Below are 13,507 nucleotides of genomic sequence, written 5' to 3' on the forward strand. Positions count from 1 at the left end.
CAGGTGATTTGCTCGGTAGTTTCGATGTAGTTTCTTTGTTCACCAAAGTTCCTGTGCCCGATACCATTACAATCATTGAAGATTTGGTCCAACAAGTATTGAATGCTGATGTACTGGCCCTGGTGAGACTGCCTCACCAATACAAACTTCACCTGGAATGTAACATTCTACAAACTGAAGGCAACCCAATGGGTTCTCCGTTATCTCCGCTTGTAGCCAAAATTTACATGGAAAAATTTGAGACGGATGCCATCCAGGCATCCACTCTGCGCGTGGACTTGTCAAGGGAGCACAGGTAAAGTCATGATTTGTGTTTTGTTACCTTACCCCAGGGCACGCATGCCCGCCCACTTTGTTCTGACACCAGGACGTGTTCTTGGCACTGCATGTCGCATGCTTCACCACCAGGGCGCTGGTGTCACACCCACTTTTGTGAAACCTTTAAAAACGGTTTCCTTTGGTGACCCCCCCCTTTCCTCCTGAAGACGATCGCTTGTGTTGTGATCGAAACGTCGTGGTTTTTTTTATTTTATTAAAATAACCAAATAAGTCTAAATGATAGACTGCCAGTACGCTCCTTCAGGTTAAGAACCAGGCTACATTTTGATTTAAAGCTTTGAAGCTTTCGTGACTGCAGGAATTCATATTCTTGGTTCTTTCGGTAACGTCACGTAGAAGGGAAATAATAATATATGAATATGAACCAGGCTACAGTCTATTATAGACTGTCAGTGCACTCACCAAGGTTAATCAGGCTACAGTCGACAGTGTTTTAAAATTGTTATTTTTTATTCACTTTATTTTTATTATAATTTTCTATCTACGTGACTTTATCGAGAGAACCAAAGAATATAGTTTAATACATTGAGCACGCGTCTGACAATGTCACATGGTAAACAGTCGGCGCCTGTCAGACCCTCAATCCAATCGGCGGCCATCCGGGTCGGGGAGACTGCGCGCCCCAACAGCACGGAAGTGCTGTTGGGGCGCGCAGTCTCCGACACCACGGCGATTAGAAGCAATGGACGCGGTCTACCCCCAGTAACATGGCCAGCGCGCCTTCACAGCAGTGGAGAAAGCAACGTGGGTTGGGTGGTGGGGTCCCCTCCCCACCCAACGTCCCCACTCCCCCACCGTGGGCCACGCCCACCCAACGTCCTCACCCCCACCGTGGGCCACGCCCACTCAACGTCCCCACTCCCCCACCGTGGGCCACGCCCACCCAACGTCAACTCCACTACCATGGGCCACGCCTACCCAACGTCCTCACTCCACTACCGTGGGTCCCCTCCCCACCCAACGTCCCCACTCCACCACCGTGGGCCACGCCCACCCAACGTCCCCACTCCCCCACCGTGGGTCCCCTCCCCACCCAACGTCCCCACTCCACCGTGGGCCACGCCCACCCAACGTCCCCACTCCCCCACCGTGGGCCACGCCCACCCAACGTCCTCACTCCCCCACCGTGGGCCACGCCCACCCAACGTCCTCAGTTCCCCACCGTGGGCCACGCCCACCCAACGTCCCCACTCCCCCCCCACCGTGGCCCCCCGCCGTCTCCCGCTGGCTCGCCATGGGCGTCTACTCGGAGCGCGCTTTGATGGCGGCGTGCGCGCTGTCGTTCGTGGCGGGCGCGCTGCTGGGCTGGCAGGGCAACAAGACGCGCCGCAGGTTCCTGGACTGGAGGAGGCGGCGGCTGCAGGCGCAGCTCGCCCAGACGCAGAAGAAGCTGGACCTGGCGTGAGCTGCGGCGGCCTTCAGCGGCGCTGCGGTCGCAGTTGTCGCCTCGCGTGCGCTCGGGTGATTGGTGGTAGTTCTGCCGTGGTTGGTGGTTGCGGTGTTGCTGGTGGTGATGGTGGTGGTGTTGCTGGTGGTGGTGTTGCTGGTGACCTCTCGGGCCACATCGGAGCCAAGCCACGACAAGGTCAGTCAGGTCGGCGAGCAGCCTCGGACATTTAAAACGAACTTGAAGAAATTCACCCCGGAAGCACAAGAGGCGTAGCACCCTACAAGTCCTGGAGTGCTGAAGTTTAATGATTTCTTTTATTTCACCTTTATTTAACCTTTAACCAGGTTAAAAATACATTGAGGTTAAAAACCTATTTTGAGAGGGGGACTTGGCAAGAAGTCAACAAAAAGAAATCACCAAAACAAAAAGAAATCACCAGAAATCACCACAAACAATACGAAATAGTACAATACAAAACATAAAAAAACCACTTACAATGGTTTAGACATGTTCTTCTCACTATGACGACGAGGCATGTGCCAGGCTAGGTGCACCGAGCTCACATGGCTTAGAAGACAAACACCACACGAGTCTGTTTTGTGTTAGCCCTACCCTACACAATCTCTCTATCAGTTCGCAGGTGATTTCTAGGAGAAGCAAGTATTTAAAGTCACTTTTTTGGGCGTTATAGCCATGATGTTGCTGCAATTATTTTTTAACTTAATTGGGTGACCTCATAATTGTACGCTTTTCCCACAGCTATGAAGTCAAAGGCCCTAATAATGAATATAAATTAATATAATATGTTTGGTTTTTGGACGTAGAGATGGCATGGAACAATTATCACGATATAAATAATTTGCAAGTAATTATTGATAAATGCAGGCATTAGATTTTGGTCCCGATAAATCTCAGGCTGCCAGTGAAATGCCTCGCCACGTGGACTTTACAAGCTGAAGATTACGACTAATGGTGCTTCACCTGTATTACACTTACCAAACCCACACGGAAACTCCCGAATTAAGTGGTCATTTCGCGTGAAGAAGTTTGTTTATACAGTCAGGGGCGGAGCCAGGATTTTCAGCCCGGGGTGACATTCAACAAATGTTAATTTCAAGAATGATTGAATGAGAAATCGGCTGTTCCCCAGGCCATCGGTTGGTGACTCACTCTGACAATGTAGTTGCACGGAGTCCCCCAGACTTGTACACAGAATGTTCCAGATTTTTTATTTTTTCGGGTGTGACAATTGTCTACCCTGTCACCCCCCTGGCTGTATACAGTACGTGCAATTAATGTGATTGTCGCGTTTGTATGCTGTGCTTTGCATTGTTACGTGAAATGTACACGTTTCATACATATTTTGCCAATCCACTGCTGGATAGCGGCTTCCCCCCATGCCGTTTTGGTCGATCCACTTACCCTCCACTGTCCACAAAAGCCGAGAAGTATGCATATTGGTCGCCCATCTCAGCACACTTATCCAGATGATAAGCTGCCTAGATCTGATGAGATTGGGCTCATTTACAGGTTATTTGGTCAAAGGATTTACACTATATATTGCTGATAAATATTCAAAATCACACTACGTTGTGTTTGGTTGCCTAATAACCTACTTGTACGGACGTTCTGTTTTAATTATACACAGTTATACAAAGTGATGGGTTTTGTGTTTTTTTTCCCCCCACAGAATGAAGCTTTCCTGGACGCTCAAGACAAGTACAGCAGCTGTGTTTTTAAATGGCTACAGGATTTCACAAGACTTCACAATTACAGAAGACCATATGCCTCAATATTATCTCGGCATCATTCTCTACTGGACATCACATCTGTGAAAAAGAGCTTCATAGCTCATCGGATTTCTCCAGTCTAAATAAAGATTCTGTTTTTGATTATCACTAATTACACATTGCACAACATCAAAATAATATATAGTGCTTGTGGCACTTTATCAATAACACTGCCTTAAAAATAAAAAGGTAATTTGCATATATGTGGTGTGAAGAAAGGCCAACACCTTGAACGTCGCCTATGATAGTTTTAGATCTTAAGGCTACAGTGTTATTGACGAATGTGCTGAGGTTTTTGTTGTTATCTGTGCGTGTGCACTACCTCCAACGCAGCATTACCAAAGTGTTTGGTATTTAGTTTTTGCCTACAGCTTCACGGTGTCTATTGGTTGTGAAGTGGTCAACATTCTCTACTAAATTTCTTGATTCGAGTTGCCGATTACACGTTTTATTCCAGCTCGACGTGAGCCCGGCTGAAAACGCTGATCACAGAGCGGAATAGGAACAGAAACTCCGATTTCGGCGCGAGAGAGCCCAATGGTGATTGCACATTTAATAATCGCAACGTGTCACTGCATTTTACAAGGTGAAATCGCAACTTGAGAAATGTTAACCACATCGTTGGTGTCTAAGGATAAGTTTTTGTTATGTCACTAATATTGTGCAGTTATAAACTTGCATTTTTAGCCTTATCGGTTGTGAACTCTGTTTTTTTTTACATGTTCACACAACTCCATTGCATTTACAGAAGAACTGTTAATAGTGGACCTACGCCCCGCATTTCCTATTATATGTAGGAGTTGTGATCCCCGGAAACTTGTGGTAATCTACGATTTCACCCATAATACATAGCAAAGCACCTTCCTAATGCACAGTTTTAAGAGGAGTCACGTGCAAAATACATCTTATTCGCAGGTTGTTTTGACAATTTTGATCCCACGAATGAGGAGTAAATTCACGACAGTGGTTCCTCTTACTACCGTGTATCAGAGGGGTTCTGCATACCACAGCGTCCATCAATATCAAGCCTGGGTGTCCTCTTGCCAGTGATTTTATAAAACATGAATTTCATGGAAGCATTGTGGGACCCTGGGGGATGGACACGCTGTGGAGGAGGTCTTCAGCGCACTGAATGACGATTGCGGACTTGCATTACCTTGAACCATACAGTCTTGCACAAACATGTTGAGTAACGTTGGATAAGCACGAGTTTTTATTCCTTTATGCTAGAAGCTTGTGTTAGACCTTTCACGCATGCTTGCACATCTGCTAATCTTGTGAAGAATACTGTAGACTTTGACTAAGGTGAAGGGACGTTCCTTCAAACTTTTGGTGGCACATAGTATTGACACTATCAATACGTTGTAGAAGCTTTGGTTCAAGATCTGAAATGTATTTCACGGTCAATCAGTTCTTTCATATGTGACCACTGATAAGTCGAAATGCTATCAGAAATTAGAAAACAGATCTCATGTTACATTAAGTAAAAGAGGGTGGGTGGTGCAGTGTTTAGCACATTGCACCTGAATTCGATTTGTAAACAGCTTAATGGTGCGTGATATCTAAATCAGTGCTGGTCACCCCCTTCACTGACCAGGATGGTGAAGTATGGGTCAAAAATCTCCATAACCAACACGGTGTGGGCAGGCCTTCATAAGTGGTTTGGGAAGCGACTAATATAAAGTGCATGTGTTTGTCATTGAAGTGAGTAAAGGTGCAGCCATGCAATTTTCTTGCTTAAGTCACTGCCGTTGAAAGGGCCTCCATTAGAAGAATCTAGAGAGCTCCTCTTAAAGGTATTTGACCTATTCTCCACGCTGGCCAGACGTATTGGGAAGAAATGGGAATGCCCACATTTTTACACCACACGTTTATATTGATGGGTGGACAGAGGCTGGGTGTGGGGGTTAGAGAGCAATACAACTTGCCCATTGCATGAAGTGCCGCATCTGGAGGTGGAAACGGTGACCCCCCTGGAGATTGCCAACCCAGTGTGCTCACCCCGTCCCACTTCAGTATTACACATGAAACAATCAGACGGATGGGCAATACTGTACACCTAACAGAACACGTGGACATGATTAATTAGGGCAATGGATACATGGTTCGTGAGCACGCATTCCAGTTGAACTGGTTTTTATTTTACGAAAAAAAACGAGCAAACTCCTCTGGAATGGCCGCTCAGCTACAACTACTAAAGATTGAGGTAAAGCCAAACCGGTAACCACAACGTTTGTACTCTTCTATTTTACGAACGTTTGTTTTTACTAACGTCTCAAACATGTCATTTGAAACAATATATGCAGCAGCACTTGAACCATGCTGAAGACCTTTGATATTTGTTGATTTAGTATCGGGGGATTTTTCCCTAGATTTTGCTTCTCTTCTGCATTGTATTTTTGAAAGATGTTGCTGCATTTTTACAGCACCTTTCCTAATGTTGCAATGATAACATTTCATGAACATTAACGTATACAGTTGCATTTAACATATTACCAAAATCATTCTCAGTGGATTTTGTATGATTGCTGTATATCACAAGACCGATTGCTAAATATGATATTCCAATAATAAACGCAGAGTTAAACTTAAAAGCATCGACTAGAAGTTTGATAAATACACAATCTAACTGCTTATTCTTTAAAACATACACTTCGTACAGTGTTCATCGGTCGAAACGTACACTTGACAAAGTACCCATTCATATAATTTAACATTTACATTAAAACAAATCTCATTTTAAACGACAGACATTTTAATAAACATGTGGCCCATTATACACAACTGCAAGACAACAGACGATGGCTATCTTGGGCAATTAAAACAATGTCGGTTCAAATTTGACCTTGTGCAACGTTGCAGATGTTTTCCAATAATTTGTAACCGGACCTCGTATAATAAAGCCTTTGGCTAAATGCAAGTAGAGTAAGACTTCCTAATTGGTGATAATTTCTGAGCCATACGTTTTCCTCGGTCCCCAAAAGCGTGTAAAGTTTGACCAAATAATTTTAGTGACATTCCGCGATTGCGATGTTTAATTTCTGTGTAAATTTTTAGTACATCGGTTTGCCAATTTTTTTCTTAAAACAACAAGCTCTACTTCTCTGATACTGTAGTTACAGTTACACCATATTATACAGAAGCTTCCTCCTTTTTCGTACTGTGAAATGCAGTGCTTCCTCAAATGTGACATCTGAAACTTCCCTCCAATACAAATGTGTAGTTTCTTTTGTTTAGGTAAAAAAACGACTGGTAATATTATTTGAAAATTAAAAGATATCTTACAACCATTCATCAAGCCAAATCCAAAGGAAGCAGTCTCCATACCGTGTCAATCATATGGAGTTGTTTGACCATACTTCACCGTATTGGTCGATGCCCAAGTAAAACATGCAACATCTGGACAACGTTGGCACATGGTTGGAACCGTTGGACCGCTGTTGGTCCAACGTTCCGTGGTTACTGGGTGTGAGTTGGTGAGGACGGTGGGGTTGCCGAGAACCTGTTGGATATTGCTTTCCATTCGGCCTTTTCAAATGGGCTCTTTGTGTTGACTTAATGTCGTGTCGACATTGCCAAGTCGACACAAATTACTTTCAACACTTTTCACGAGCACCCTCCATCGACGTGAATGTAACCATATTTGTGCCAACTTTCCCATTGATAGCTGTGGATGAAGATCTGCAGTGGTGGCCTTTAGTGAGGCCCCTGACGTGTGACCCCCGATAATACACAAATCTGAAAACACCCCCCATCGTACTGTCAAACACAACAATGGTTTAAAATGTGTGATGGCCTTCGCACTGCAGTCTTATCGGCGAAAGTGGCCCACCTCTGAAAAATGTGTGAAGAACACTGATGTAGATTAACAACTCTAAATTTATATTGATGTGAGTAGCAGAGAATATCGCTGCGATGCCTGCTTCATATTTGTGAATCGGGCATTGGGTCGTTACATGTGTAGTGACATAGAATGGGTCACTGGGGCGCGTAGCACCGGTTACTGGTAGAGAGCGGGATTGTGGGTGTAGTAGCACGGTCTACGAGCAGGGCAGGTGAAGCGTGCCACTGGGGCACGTAGTGCTGGTTACTGATAGCGGGGTTGTGGGTGTAGTAGCACGGTCTACGAGCAGGGCAGGTGAAGTGTGCCACTGGGGCGCGTAGCGCTGGTCACTGGTAGAGAGCGGGGATTTGAGGACACAGCAGCCGGTCTGCCAGCAGGGCGCGTGAGAGGCTGGGGTAAGGGATGTAGGGTAAGGTGACAGAGAGGACACGTGGGGGGAAGCCCATAATCTTCTGGTAGGTTCCAGAAGGGGGCATGGCCGAGGGCGGAGCCAGGCCACGCTGGGGAGGATAAAAGGGAGGCCCCGACGCTGGGTCGGGGCTGATTCGGTTTGGGAATGGAACCCGTTGTCTTCACAAGTCTTCAACCCTGTCTTCACCTCCTCGGCGTTGTGCTGTCCTGACCCATGTGTAGTTATTCCTGTACTGTGGAAGTGGAGCATAAATGTGTGTGCCCCCTACTATAAGTGTCTCTGAAATGACTACTACACATGTTCCATGGTTCTGTTTTGGGTGACCACAGGCTGGCACCAGAGGGTTTTTAATTTTACATTTGTGCACCAAGTGTCTGCGCACTTAAGCTCAGACATACCGTAGTATTGTTTCAGATGCAAGTACATACTCATTATTGAAACAAGTTGAATATTGCAACATATCTTACCTATACATGAAAGTACAATGTATTTTTTGTGATACAGTATGCGCACATCTAAATATATATTTACAGTGTGAAATATAGTTTCAATTACGTGTTTTTTCTTAGGTAAATTCCCAGTCACAGATAAAGTCTGTGGCGACTGGTATCTAAACCGGGCCTGCCCACTGTCTTTATCAGCTCGCACTGACCAGCTTGGTGAAGTAAGGTTAAGCAACAACCACGACTGACATGGATTTTAACTAAGAGTTGATCAACATACAGCTGCAAATAATGTGTTTACTGTCAGTTATATAATAATTAACATTGTGTTGCACACACCATCTTCAGATAGCAAATGGTTTAGTAACCTAGCACATCAATACCAGCTTTACATGCAAGCATATGGGTCGGTTCTTAGACCAATGGTGTGCACGCTACAGCCCACAGGCAGTTATGGCATGGGTTTTACTCGCGCGTGATCAAAATGAAAATATGAAGGGTCAGCAAAAACCGCTGCTTGCTGTTGCTAGCGAACCGGCTACCAGGTCCACCGTTGTTTGTGAATGGGGTATCACTCTTGCTGTCGTTGGTGTCATGTTGGCTTAGTTTTCCATTTCACTCAACTGGCTCGAGAGGAGGTAAATGATATCCCTGATGTTGGCCCATGCTGGATGAAACATTGCACACCCCCTGCGTTAGAGGCTGGTTGACATTGTAGACAATTGAATGCCATCGAGTCGCATATTGCTAACGCATTTTTGTTGAACTTCGTCATCAAGCCTCTTGCAGCATTTTGATAGTGTCAGGCAGCGTGTAAGCATCATGACGACATTCCTGAAGTCCTCCGGGAAGTTCTCAGACACAAACACATTGAGGAAGGGGTTCAGGGCACTGCTGAGGCTTGTGAGGGTGAAGCAGAGCCTATACGCGCTTCGGAGTGTCCCATCCAGGTCGCATTCCCCAAATTTGATGGAACGCACCAGAAGGAGCAAGTTGTATGGCAGAAAGCTGACCACAAAGATGGCCAGGATGGCCACGACGAGGCTGATGATCTTGACTTTCTGGCGCCTCTCCACGACACTGGTGCGTCGCACGATGTGGATGATGCAGCTGTACGACGCCACGATGAGGCACAGTGGAACGAGGAACCCCACAAACACTCTGAAGTAGTTGATGGTGATCACCCACGGCTCTTTGTACTTTTCGTAGCAGACTTTGTGGTTGTGTGAATCGTTGAAGAGTTGCGGGTGCGTGACGAGAGGGATGTGTGAGAGGATGAGCAGGGCCCACACGAATGCGCACGCCGCACTTGCCACAGACATACGCCGCAAGCCCAGAGACTGCAGGGGAAACGCCACGGCCAGGCAGCGGTCAAGTGCAATGCAGCATAGGAACATGATGGTGGTGTAGTTGTTCGTGTAGAAAACAAAGCCGATCAGCCTGCACAAGTTTTCGCCATAGTTCCATGAATCGTGATTCCGTGTGTAGACGATCCACATGGGAAGGGTCATGAGGTACAGGAAGTCCGATATGCAAAGGTTCATCAAATAAATCCCCAATATGTTCTTCTGTTTAATGTACATGTAGGTCAGAAATATGGCGATTAGGTTCCCGAAACTTCCAGTGATGAATACGAGAGAGTATATGGCTGGAAATAAACTCATCTCGTATGAATCGTCATCAGGTTTTACATGTGATTGATTACATGCATTATTTCCTTCTGTCATCTTTGTAGGTTCTGCCAACATCACTGAAAAAAATGAAATCGTTCAAAATAACTTCAAGGTTAGGATATTATTCACTATAGATCATTTCATTTGTCACTGTTGTGATTACAGTAAAAACCCTCTTAACGACCACCCCTGTTAACGACAGGCCTCCATAGTGTAGTGTATAGTGTAGTGTACAGTAGTGTATAGTGTAGTGTATAGTAGTGTAGTGCCACCATTCCCCTGTTAATGACAGAATATTGTAGGTACGGTAAATGTGAATTCATGCCTTGATTAACCATGTTTATTTTTATGTTATGTATTTATAATGTTGTTAGTATCTTTCTGTATTAATGTCCATTTATATATTATAAAGTACGTTTTGGGGGTGAAAAAGGGTAATCTTGATTTGAAGTTTTCGTGACTGCAGGAATCCTCCACACTCTTTGGTTCTCGCGGTAAAGTCACCACGCAGCAGTAGTAGGTAGTAGAAAACATAAAAATACATCACGACGCTTCGATCTATTATTATTATTATTATTTTTCTTCTACCTACGTGACTTTACCGAAAAAAACAAAGAGTATGGAAAAAGGTAACTTTCGATGCTATCAGAACGAATTAAGTCTTTAAGGTGTACCTACTAAACTCACTTAACGACCGTTTTCGTGGAACCAATTGCCGTCGTTAAGAGGGGTTAGACTGTCAATAAAAAATGTTCCCAATTTTATCCAAATGTGGCCTTGGCGTCATGTAATGAGACGACGTATCCATTCGGATCTCTCACAGCAGGACATTGTTTTTAGTTATTAAATGGTACATGGAAGCAAATGTCATGCAGCTTCCTCTGAGAGAGATCCCTTCAAGTGACCTGTGGTCCATACAATGCTAGGTTCCACTTTCCCACCCACTATGCATATGAGAGTATTGTTCGTCACATAACAGTTAAACTAATATTAAATTATCAGAGCTGGAATTTAGACAAATTAAGTTCATAATTAAATTTAGAGTGGGTGGTTCTTTGTCTGTGCACTCCCTGCACTTGAGAACCTGGTTTATCACGGGCAGATTGCAGGTTTCGAAACCAGCATCTCGAATGCCAGCTGAGCGCCAATCTTTCTATGGAATGACCATTGTTTTACTTACTACAACACAGTACTCGTTTTATTGACCCCAAAGTATTGATGGGCTCGGTCAACTCAGGGCTGTGATTTGAACTCACAACCTTCCAATTGTAAGTCAACTGTTTGAAGCAGTTGGTTTATATATGCATGTACAGCCCTTTTGTCAATCCACTGCTGGATGAAGGCCTCCTCACGCCGTGTGGGTCTCGGAGGTTATTTGACCAGACCTCACCACACTGGTCAGAGCGGGTGGGGAGTGATTAATAAAAGCGTAGAGGTAGAGTACAACACATTGATTTTGTTGACCCTCTGCTCCTCAGCACGTGTCCCCTACTGCCATTTATGATAGCTCTGTGATCGCCCCCTAACAAAGCTCACCTCCGCTGACGTTCCACGCTCTGATGCGATCAGGTGCATGCCATGCGATTTGGTCAAATAATATAGTGTACAGGGCGGTTCAGATGTCTTGTTACCCCCATTTCATTCTCTAAAACTTAATATTTTTAAAAGCAAGGTTCATTTCAAACAGACATCAATGAAACATTTTTTAGGGGTTAATTAATTGTGAGGCCAGAATACATCTGGGTCACCCTGTGCATACGCAGTTGATAAATTAAGTTCGCAAGTCATTAAATTATCAGTACGGGACTTAATTACGATTTATATTAGGTATATGTTATATCCATAAATATACATTGCGAATATATATGTTAATGATAAGTAACAACAAGAATATTGTACTTGCAAGCCAAGGTGGTGTTGATTCGTATGGATGTATCTTCTGGAAGCTGGTGACAAAACTGATGAGAACGTCGACTTGGCAGTCACCCCACCACCGCTTTTCTCGCTGGCTCTGGTTTTTCCAACCTCTGGTTCTACGCAGTCTGTAATGCACTTTTATGCTTTGTTTTTTTTACAGTTTCCACGTAGCCCCATGTGTGGGCGTATTGCGTTGCACATCCGTCAGATGAATGCAGAAGTTGATTTGCGCATGGGTACAAATGACCGTGCCACTGGAACTGTGCTTACTTTTGTTACTCATGGGGGGGACAAAAAAAACATGCACATAACATGCAGGCGGATTGTTAAAACCTTTCTAAACGTGACGCCAATGTTAACTGTGCATGATACTATAATTATTATGCGATATTCAACTTGAGTTATACTAGGTGCATTATAGGTGGCAGAGGAGAGTTAAAAGGCCGTCAATATGTTGGTAACATTTCCGATACATTATCAGTGGTTCCCAACCTGTGTGCACAGGCCACTCGTGGTTGCAGCAAGCCGTGAGAAACAGTTCGTTGGCCAGATGGAAGATAATGGGTGCAGCGGGCCTTATTCACAACACACTGAATATTTGTAGATTGTGGTGGTCCCAAAAATATATGGAGGTTTGTCATGGGTCTGCACGTTCAGAAAAGTTGGGTAACATGGCCCCCTTATTGTGGGAGGGGGCAATATTACAGAGCATTTCGTGTTAGTATTCTTATTTGAAAGTTCGCATGTTGGCACGCACTTCACGTGGAGGTGAACTGTTCAACGAGTAAAGACGCATCCATTACGCTTCGTAATCCACAAGTCGATTTTAAGTGTCTCTTTAAGCACTCGATTTTAAGTGTCTCTTTAGCACTCGTTTTTTAGTGTCTCTTTAAGCACTCGGTATTCCTCGTATCACAGGTCTCCAATAATTTCATTGTATAATTTGCAATGGATGCAGGTACTTTGAGACGAGGTTTATGATGTATATGACGGAAGCAGTCGAAGCAATCGCACACGAGATGTAGCAAAACACCTAGGATTTTCAAATACGACGTGTGATGCCAAAATCAGTGGGGCGTGTGAAGATTTACAGGAGTTAATATTGTATAACACATCCATGCTGCCAATTGTATGTTTATGGTTTTATTAGGAAAGCGGTAGTGCAGAGATTACCGCGCTGCGCTACCAACCTGGCAACTTAAGTTTGATTCCCGCTAATCACAAACACTGGTGACGATTGTCTGAATTGGTCCTGTACCTCCTGGATGTCGACTTAGCTTCAAATGTGTACCTGGTGCGATGTGTAAAATGTCGTACTAGTGATACAAAGGTGGCCGGGCATGGTGTTAGCCACCCACCTCCTCATGTGCTGTGCCAGCCTTCATAGGTGCTCCATAACAGCTCTTGCCCCAAAAGTACAGGATCATTGTATTTTATTGCATCTGTCAGTCATCTCAGTCAGTCAACCCATGGCATCTGGGTCTATCCCATTACCTCCTGTCAGCAAGCCTTCGCCACTTCACGTGGCTTCAAAGTGCACCTAGCCTGGCACAAGCTTCGTGGTGATGTCACCGCCACTTAGTGGCGAGAGGCGGCTGTTGTTGTTCTTGACCGAGCTCAAAGAGATGTCCGATTTTATATACGTATATTTTTTGAAATAATGGATTATATTTTATGAACACCCCTTTATGACTGCATA

At 44.7% G+C, this 13,507-nt stretch overlaps 2 protein-coding genes across 3 annotated transcripts in view; one reads left to right on the forward strand and one right to left on the reverse strand.

Moving 5' to 3' along the window:
- Positions 1 to 1,741: 1,741 nt before the first annotated feature.
- LOC116943141 (thrombopoietin receptor-like) overlaps positions 1,742 to 13,507 on the forward strand; it is a 75,930-nt gene continuing 64,164 nt past the window's right edge. For both annotated transcript variants that reach the window (XR_012941953.1, XM_076067734.1), the window contains exons 1-2: positions 1,742 to 1,924; positions 3,420 to 5,725. The gene's annotated coding sequence lies outside the window, so the exon portion shown is untranslated. The remainder of the gene's footprint in view (positions 1,925 to 3,419; positions 5,726 to 13,507) is intronic.
- LOC116943142 (G-protein coupled receptor 4-like) lies at positions 5,625 to 11,980 on the reverse strand. Its single transcript, XM_032955722.2, has 2 exons — positions 11,791 to 11,980; positions 5,625 to 9,968 (listed from the first exon to the last, which is right to left on the reverse strand). Coding segments are annotated over exons 1-2 (1,056 nt in total). The 5' UTR covers positions 11,792 to 11,980; the 3' UTR covers positions 5,625 to 8,913.

This window comes from Petromyzon marinus, chromosome 17 (genome assembly GCF_048934315.1).
Source record: "Petromyzon marinus isolate PM22_M1 ecotype Great Lakes invasive population chromosome 17, UKy_Petmar_22M1.pri1.0, whole genome shotgun sequence".
NCBI lineage: Eukaryota > Metazoa > Chordata > Hyperoartia > Petromyzontiformes > Petromyzontidae > Petromyzon > Petromyzon marinus.